The 10,352-nt window shown below is 29.4% G+C and overlaps 1 protein-coding gene across 4 annotated transcripts; it reads right to left on the reverse strand.

Moving 5' to 3' along the window:
- Nucleotides 1–119: 119 nt before the first annotated feature.
- Nucleotides 120–5,101, reverse strand: LOC105957168 (membrane-bound transcription factor site-2 protease homolog). Of its 4 annotated transcripts, none has more exons than XM_088825761.1 (11): nucleotides 4,361–5,075; nucleotides 4,194–4,259; nucleotides 4,038–4,104; nucleotides 3,832–3,918; nucleotides 3,345–3,448; nucleotides 2,434–2,581; nucleotides 2,244–2,324; nucleotides 1,691–2,146; nucleotides 1,293–1,607; nucleotides 728–904; nucleotides 321–534 (listed from the first exon to the last, which is right to left on the reverse strand). In XM_088825761.1, the coding sequence occupies exons 1-10, from the start codon at nucleotides 4,459–4,461 to the stop codon at nucleotides 734–736; spliced, it is 1,596 nt and encodes a 531-aa protein (XP_088681887.1). In that variant the 5' UTR covers nucleotides 4,462–5,075; the 3' UTR covers nucleotides 321–534; nucleotides 728–733. The 4 variants fall into 4 exon arrangements, with proteins under 4 accessions (XP_088681889.1, XP_088681888.1, XP_088681887.1 ...); XM_088825760.1 differs by having other exon boundaries at nucleotides 2,428–2,581; XM_088825763.1 differs by lacking the exon at nucleotides 728–904 and having other exon boundaries at nucleotides 120–534; nucleotides 4,361–5,101.
- Nucleotides 5,102–10,352: the final 5,251 nt, after the last annotated feature.

A 10,352-nucleotide genomic window follows, 5' to 3' on the forward strand; every position in this document is an offset into this window, starting at 1 on the left:
ACTTCTTATGTTATCCTCGTAACCTTTGCATTTCAACCAGCATAAACCATCAAAAACTACTATTGTGATACATAATTTATGTTACTAGTAAAAAGTAAATTGACGTTATTTGATATGGATTTTAAAAGGATAAAATGATAACTTCGAATTCAACCCAAAAATATATTTGAATGAAATCCCTCCCTCAATTACTGACATTCATCAAACCTATTTGCTAAACTGGTAAATTTACACCAATCGGTTTTAATTTGACATCGGGAAAAACTACCACGTCTACCGGCAAACAACTACAAAACTCAAAGCACATACGGACATATAAATTAAATGAAGAACGATGATGAAATGACCCTACAAGATACGGACATACGGACATTAGCTTACAGAGACGAAGATTGTCTGCAAGATAAAACAGGCAGAAAAAGAGGTCCCTACAAGCAGGCAACACCGCCGAACTGATTGCCTCATCCTGGAGCTCAATGAACCGAAACAGTGTAGAGTCGCTTCTAAAATGTATTCCCCGTCAAGAAAAAACACCTGATGATTTTATAAAAAGATATTCAAATATCGCAAATCAATGGCTTTCAACAGAATCTCTACTTGATAATGACAACCTTGAACACATTAAGATCCCAAAGCAAAGCTAAACATGTAAGTTTCAGCAGATCCTTAAGTTCCTACTGAAGAGATACATATGAAAACAATTCCAGAATCCGACAAAGAGACATACCAAGCATTATGAGCAAAAGGCGAATTCCTCAGAAACACAATTCCAACATAGACTGATATGTTTTAACATGTTTGATAGCAATCTTAGAAAAACAAGTGGAATAGCGATAATTTTTCCAATCCCTTTCCCAGTTGCATAAAACAGGAGCATTGGATGGTAGAAGAAGCATGCTGTCACCTAATGGGCCAAATTGTTACTAGTATATTTTTCATACATTAACTTTTCAGAAGATTATTATTTTCCACGACAAATGCAAACCTACACTGAAAACAAACCAATATCTGAAAGATCCAAGGATATGGATCTCATACAACCCTTTCTGTCAGTAATAAGTTTGTAATCCTGGATAGTCCAAGAACAAACTGGCATTATTTGTGGAGAACTCCGAGAATATTAACAAGAACTAGCTATTAAGTATGTATATTAACAAGATAATTTCCTTCTAATATTAGGCCAAGCATCTTACCAACATTCACAAACAGGGAAATACAGTGTTCCTACAGTAATGCATGCTACAGTTACCAGTTATCAAATAGGTCAAACATAAAATGGTTTTGTGACTTACCGGCAGGCTGTTCAAGAGAGCAAGTCCCATAGAGACATGGAAGGCATATGTGAATAGTTTCTCCAATAAATTTGGAAGATATGCCATGAAATAAATTGACCAACGAGGCTGATAGGAAGTCAAATGGATGGAATTTGCCATAGTGATCAGATCACCAACATAGACAAATGTCTGAAGACAGCTTATTTTTTCACTGCTAGAATGCTTTTCTGGAGAAAATAAACTTCTTCTACGACTGTGGCATTCCAAAGTTGAATATGTTATCTCAACCCACCGTAGACCTGGCAGCTGCATAGGCGTCAAGCATGACTCTACCTGTGCCACAAGTGTCAAAGACAATATACAAGTATCATTACCAATAGATTTTTGGATATTTGTAACATTGTAAGGTATATCACCTCTGAACAAAGACAGCTACTTCCATTTGTTAAAGCTTGCTCCTTAAAATTAGGGTAGGCACATTTTTTAAGCTTTATCACATCCTTAGCATCCAAACAGTGAATATTTTCTCTTCTTTGATGATTGTTTCGGTTGGCATCATTAGTATGCTTTTCCACATCCAGACAAGTCATCGATGCAAAGGCAATGAGTTCTTTTGGACAATATGTTTGATTCCCTTTAAACTGAACTTGAGCAATCTCCTTAGTCAAAGATTGAGGAATACAATAACCATTTTCAACATTTAAATTTACACTAGGTTGATCAGAGCTAAGCGAGTAAGTCTGCTCAGTCAACATAGTGATCGTCTGCTTCCACTCTTCTGTAGTATGAATACGGATGCCATCCAAAGAAAATACAACATCATGACGTGAGAGATAACCGTATAATGGTGACATAGATGGCACATCCAGAACCTGTGGCGGAATCACAAGTCGTTTCGGTTAAACAAATGACTTGGCTACGGATCATTCAGAAATAATTCAACAAAATCATGTAACTACAAATTTACACCATTAGGCTTTCACCGTGTACGTAGAATGGACTGAAGATGAAGGGAAGAAGGACTAATGCCAGGGCGCAACCAACACAAAACTGCAAAAGATAACAATAAGTCCATCATGTTCCAGCATCTGGCAGCATACATTGCTACTGGTATGTAAATTACACATAACATTTGAGGACAAATAATACTCACACTTACCGCCGCATTGTGCCAAATACCAGCACAGTATATACGGAGAGATGCAACCAAAGGTAATGCCTGCAATGATGAGTGATTGAAAGCCACCAAAGCTCCTGGAAACAACACCGCCAAAAATATAGCAACATACTCGACGTGCACACCCTCACTGCACCAAAGAAATTGCAGCAATCATTGTGAGGTAGATCCTCTAGCCAACAAACTCGCTTATTCCCCAATTCTTAAGATGATATAATTTACATGAATGTGAAAATTGCATAACTTCTACACCTTTTTTTTTGTTTCTTTCTTAGTTCATCAAGGAATATTTTCAAACTGGTTATGGCTGGAACAATCTCAACGAGTTTATCTTATTCATGATTTACAGGTAACAATGTTAGTACTTGCGGACACCGGATGCTGCATGGTCTGTAGTCTAAGATCATAATTGCCACCATCAAAGTGCTATACAAAAAATGTTGACAATTTTCAACTGATGAATAATCTTTCGTAGTTTTGACGCTTGCACTACTAGTAGAGGGTTTAATGATTGTAATTTGTAACTTATTCTATATTAAATCAGGCGGTATAAAATTGATCAGCGTGATTTTTTTTTATTATTAATAACAAGAAATGAAATATTTTATTGAGAATGTTGGTAGTTTTGATTAAGGGGTAGAATAATATTTTAATAAATTAAATAAGTAAATTGTGTTCTAATAAAATAAAAAATAAAAAATACCTAAGTAAAACTTAAGTTGATTTGAGACCATGTTATCATAAATTGAGAGTTAATAATGAGGACATTTAAAAAAAAAAAGATTTTAGAACTACATGTAGGCACTACATAGGGGAATGACAACTAAAGGACATGCTATTTTAAATTCTTTCAGCATCAATGCATGTTTAGAACGAAAGGAGATGAATCTTACCTTGCTGCTGCAAGAGCATGCCCAAGCTCATGAACAAATACGCATATGACAGAAGATAAGCACAAATATACCATATTGGGAAGTGAAATGTGCAACCCGCCAATCTGCATAAAGAGTAAGTACGAATATAACAATAAAAGTAGTAAAATGTGGGAACAACAAATGCCAAATGACCAAATATTCCTAAAGTACTTCTTAACTAGCTAATACTCATTCAAATTACAAAGAGTAATAATAACAAATAAAGTTGCCATAGGTTCTACACATCTCACTGTTTATTAGTAATACATAGACTGATAGAAGTACGTGCAAGTTAGAGATAAACCAAATATAACAGTTGTGACCTTATTTCTGGTTATATAAATAACTCCCGTGACATTGAAATGTTGAAATCAAGACACTTCAGTTTCACATAACTTGACTTCTCGGTAGATGAAATTCAAACATCTACCTAAGAGCGGAGTAGGGCAAATGATTTATTACTAACCACAGAGGCAAGCCCAAACAAGGAGTTACCCGTCCAGGTATTTCCGGCGCATACAAGTGTTATTCGGACCAATTCACATAGAATAATCTGAAAATAAAAAATAAATGGAAACAAAGAACAATGTAAGATTAAGGGTAAAAGCCATCGTAAACAATTCTCTTAGTTCAGGAAAAAAAAGAAGACAAAGTTGAAGATCAGCCACTGACTAGTGTGACTCCAAGTAAAGCTGCCAAACTAAATACGACTCCTATGGAGAACCATACCCGCAGGGACCTGCAAGGGACAAGGAGAAGATACTATATTCCCGTTAGCCCAAAATCATAATGAATGAAAGGGGAAAAGAAGAAAAACAGAAGCACAACCTAGAGTGTCGCCGACCGAAACGAAACAAGGGTTCATTGAGGGCCGAAAACTTGAAATCACAATACCTATATGATTCACGTGATTATACTGCTGATACAATAAACTACTAATTGAAGTCCAAGCAATTTAAACAAAAGCAAAAATCATATGTCAGTCCTCTTTTTACCAGCAAGAGACGGTGCCGGAGAATTGCTTGATGCGAACCAGAGGTAGAAGCGTCTGATCGCTCCACCGTATTTCCCCTCGTCGACCACCATACTCCACCATCTTGATCGCACCCTACTGGTATTCAATCAATTAATCAATTAAAGTGGCTGGCTCAATTAATCAATTAAAGTGGCTGGCTCTTTGTTAAAGCCTGAATGAGTAGCGGAGGAACTAGACAGTGGTGGAGGAGGGATGAATGAATGAATGAGATTGGGTTGGCAGTTTGAGTTTGGCCGTTTGGGTTTGGGGGTTTCGCCGTTTGGGTTTGGTGTGGAGAGCAAGGAGGAGGCTGTGGCGGCTTTATAAGGAGCATGGTTGTCAGATACGCACCGGACCGCCCGGTCCGACCGCGAACCGGCAGTAAAGCGGTCCGATCCAACTACCAAAGCGGGGGTTTAAAGCCCAGAGCCCGGTTCGACGGGTAAAAAATCGGGAACCGGCGATTCGGTCATAGAGATCAAAATGTTGTGTGTATGGCTGAAATTGGGTGGGTCTAGTCGTGGGTGGTCGGAGCTTGGTGCTTGGTGGCCGGATCTTGGTATTTGGTAGCCGGATCTTGATGTTTGCTCGAAAAATTTAATGGCCGAAAAGAAAATAAAGATTAAAGAAGAGCGAGGAAGAAAATTGCGAAATGAAAGAAATAAGGGTCTTGTTTGAAGACAAAAGGTGAGGACAGAGGGAATCTGCATCTGTTTGGGTCACGAGGGGAAAAAAGAAGGAAAAAAAAAAAAAAGCTTGCTGCACCTATTCTTTCCTTTTTTTTTAATTACAAAATCAGCCATAATTTCTGATAATTACATTCTCATTCCTTGCAAGCTATTTTTATTATTATACTAGTAGTTCACCCGTGCGATGCACGGGGATCAATTCAAAATCAAGATGAAGTAATCCAAAAAAATGAAATAAAAAGTACCGATACTAATACAAATATTAATACCAAAACCTATACAAATATAAATACAAATATTAACACTAATATTAATACCCATACTAATACTAATACCAATATTAATATTAATACTAATATTAATACTAATACTAATACTAATACTAATACTACTCATATTCAATCTAATTCTAATACTAATACTAATACTACTACTACTAATACTACTACTAATACTAATACTAATGTTAATTCTAATACTAATACTAATGCTAATACTAATACTAATACTAATACTAATACTAATACTAATACTAATACTACTACTAATGCTACTACTAATACTAATACGAATACGAATATTAATACTAAGACTAATACTAATGTTAATTCTAATACTAATATTAATACTAATACTAATACTTTTTTTTTGAGTAAAATACTAATACTAATACTAATACTAATACTAATACTAATACTAATACTAATACTAATACTAATACTAATACTAATACTAATACTAATACTAATACTAATACAAATACTAATACTAATACTAATACTAATACTAATACTAATACTAATACTAATACTAATACTAATACTAATACTAATATTAATACTAATACTAATACTAATACCAATACCAATACTAATACTAATACTAATACTAATACTAATACTAATACTAATACTAATACTAATACTAATACTAATACTAATATTAATACTAATACTTATACTAATACTAATACTAATACTAATACTAATACTAATATTAATAGTAATACTAACCGTGATACTAATACTCGTACTAACACTAATATTGATACTGATACTGATACTGATACTGATACTGGTACTAATACTAATAATGATAATAATTCTAATAATAATAGTAATAGTAATAGTAATACTAATATTAATACTAATACTAATACTAATACTAATACTAATACTAATACTAATACTAATACTAATACTGATACACTAATACTAATACTAATACTAATACTAATACTAATACTAATACTAATACTAATACTAATACTGATACTAATACTAATACTAATATACTCACTGAAACTTGAAATTTATATTTCATACAAAAACAAATCATCTTACAAAAATTTTATCACCAATTATTCCTTTTTTCATACTCAAACTTTAAAAACGAAATCGGTAGTGATCTTTTTTATATGAGAAACTATAATTAATTAACTTATATTGTGATAGATTGGTTGATTTTAGATGAATATTAAAAGTTTATTTTACTTAAATGATGAATTGATACGAAGAATAATTATTACAAACTATTATATTGAAACATTGAAATAATTATTAAAAAAAAACAATCAAATTAAAATATCCTAAGTAAATTAAGAAAAAAAATATTGAAAATATTGATTATGTATTAAAGTAATAATAAAAAAAGTTACTTTTACGTATTTATCTAAACATTTCGTACATATATTTAAAATTATATTAAGAAGAAATTATCAATGTGTACATGTGTACATGATCGTGCAAAACCAAAAAGGGAAAAAGAACCTTAAAATTATTACAAACTCCTTAATAATTTAAAGAAAGAAAATTTGAAGAATTAAAATATTTTTTTTTAAAAATCATATACAAACAATAATGGATATACTTTTAGAAATATTATTGGAAAATGTAAACAAAAAGAATCATGAAGAAATAGTGGATACATTTCTAGAAATTAATTTCAAAGTAAAAAATAACGAACAATAGTGGATTGACAAAAACGTATAAAATTTATGTAACTATATTGACACAAAATCACAATCACTATTTTTGATGTATAACATCGAATAAGCGAAATACATGAATCAAATGAAGATTGACAAAACGTATAAAATTTATGTAACTATACGAAAACAATTAACTAAATATTTTATATAAAACACCAAATACATGAATTACATCTTTTTTACTTTTACATGTATTACTTGAATAATACTACTTTGTAGGGGTGAAAACAAAAGAATATGTATTGTCAGAACATATTATATATAATTCGCAAAAATCTGTTGATACGGTTCAAAATATATTGGTCTTAAAATTATTACATATTGATACGGTTCAAAATATATATGAAAATGATCGATCCAAATTACTATATAATTTCGAATAATTGATTTTATTTCAAATTAAGTTTTTCAAAATTATATTCGGATAATTAATTTGCAATATACTAAAGACCAATATAAATTTCATGACATGTACAAATTAATATTATTCATATAATGTATTCAAATATGTTTTATTATATTTCATTTGATTAATTGACCTATTACTAATCGGATGAATATAGTACATAATAATGCATTAATGAAATATATTAATATTATTTATAAAACAATATGACTTTAAATTTTTAAAAGATTTTGAATATTATTATAAAAATATGCAATTTATATTTACAATTTGTTTATAAAACACAAATATGAATACAAATTGCACCTAACGAAAATTAATATTTCGGTCATAACAACTTGATATAAGACATAATAATTTATATTCAACTTTTTGACTGTTACAATACTCATACAAAAAAATTATTGTTGATTACATCATACTCCATATTCTTCAGTACGTAACCATTATTGTTACATAATTTGCACAAATTGGTAAGGTTCTGCAAAAGGAAATAAGAAAAGGAAAAAAAAACCAATGAAACAATGAACAACGAAAAAATAAAATAACAATATATAATAATAATAATATAGTTAATAAAAATGAAACTATAAGAAAAATAAAAATATAAGAAAAAATGAAAGCAAAAGAAAAATTGGTAAGAATCACATTGGGACAAAAAAAAGAACTTTGAATAAAAATGAAAATATAAGAAAATTAGGATAGGAAAAATTAATGGAAGTTGTCAAACATAAAAAAAATAAAGAAGTAAGGAGAAATAAAAGAATTTTACCGAAACAACGGATATTAAAGAATATAAATAATGATGCGAAAAAAAAAAGAAAAAAAGCGAATGTTAACAATAACATAAAGACAGGATAATAAAAAATGAAACAATATTAATTAAACAAAGAATTTAAAAACAAAAATTTGTTGATACATTGTATACACTTATTTGTTTTATGAAGTGTAACAACGAATATCAATGAAACCAATACATCAAGAAGAACATAATACATTGAATTCCAATTTGTTAAAGATTATGCGAGATCCAGGGCGTGGAACGACTTTGATTGATTCCCAACATGAGACGCACATACATGGATCGAAATTAGGATCAAAATACGCGTTGCAAATAACACATTGTTTGGACTGAGCGCAAACAATTTTTTTGATCTTCATAAAGTACGCACGACTTTATTTAATAAACTGCATGAAAACAATAAAAAAAAAGTATATTAAAATAAAAACCCAAGAGAAAGAAATACAAATAGTACTAATATGTATATATAAAATTAATTATGAATATAAAACTATGCATATATACTTATAATAATTTATAAGAAATGATTAAAAAAAATGTAATATGAAACTGTATAATACGAACATTGTGCACTTTGTAATCGAATGGTGGTAGAAAAAAATGAAATGAACATTGAGGGGTTTATATAGTATTGAAAATGAACTTAATTATATGGAAAAATTAAAAATTCAAAAGATTTATATATTAGTAAATGAAATCAAATCAAACAAATAAAGGAAACAACCCAAAAAAAAAATAATAACTTGTGGAAAAAAATCTTGCAATATACAAACATTAAATATGAAGATACGATTTTTATTTTTTACCATTCAATTTTGAATTAAAGTATAAATTAAATCAATCAAAGATGATATGATGGAATCTTGGATATTAAAGATTCCTTTATATTGGTGATTTGATATTTTATTTGAAATAATAATTAATAAATATAATGCATAATCCGTTTTATAATTCGGGCCATATTATATATTAAATAGTGTTTTTCAAATATACAACCAACTACTGCATTTAGAATTAATCCACCGTGCATTGCATATTTATTAAATAATATAATTATTTTTAATTTGAAATATGGTATAATAAAAATTATATAAAAAAATAGTGTATATTTATTAAATACTTCAATTAAAAACTAAAATATTTTTTTTATTATTATTTTTAATGGAATGGATATTCGAATATTCTAAAATATTAAAAATTAAAAAAAAAAAAAAACAACAACAACAACAACATATTCCTTTATTTTAATATTTTAGTATTTAAAAAAATATTTTTTTATGTAAATTATTTGAATATTCGTAAAACAATTGAGTTTCATGAATTTATTTGAATAAATATATTTTGAAATACTGAAAATATAAATAAGATTTTTTTATTTCGAATTTATAAAGTATTAACGTTGGAAATAATATATATACATGTGGTAATTATTAAATGATTGTGTAAATGTAAAATAGGAAAAAACTTAAAAACATCCATAAATAAAAATGCCACCTAATCAATTGAAGAATCCACCTAATCAATTAAACTCCAACTAAGCAATTTTAACAAATGACATCATCATTTGCCACATGTCAATCATTGAGGGCATAGATTCTCTTTTTATATTATATATAGATTATACACCTGACATTTCGCAACATTTTCACTCCTTGTAAGCCCTTTTTATTATTATATTATACACCTGACATTTTGCAAAATATTGCTTTGTTGCACCATTCTTTCCTCATATTTTCCTTTAATTATAAAATCAGCCCTAACATTTTCGGATAGTTACGTTACCACCTATTGCAATCCCTTTTTATTATTATATTATACACCTTACAATATTTAAGTCAAAAGTTGTTGTAACAACAAATTCTTATCTGCAATATAAACAAACAAGAAAAAATGAACAAAGATAAAAATTGAACATAGATAATTCTATTGAATTAAAATAAATAAATTGCGGGTTACAATGTCTATTTTGGATTTGAATAACGTTTTCCAAGGGTCTTGAGACTTGAATCTTGGATCGAATGTTGAACTTTGACTAAATTTGATTTGAAGATCTTGAAATTCTTGATGGATTTGGCCCTTCCAATG

The sequence above is a fragment of the Erythranthe guttata genome, chromosome 11 (genome assembly GCF_056151865.1).
Source record: "Erythranthe guttata isolate IM_541 chromosome 11, IM_541, whole genome shotgun sequence".
In the NCBI taxonomy this organism is placed as follows: Eukaryota; Viridiplantae; Streptophyta; class Magnoliopsida; order Lamiales; family Phrymaceae; genus Erythranthe; species Erythranthe guttata.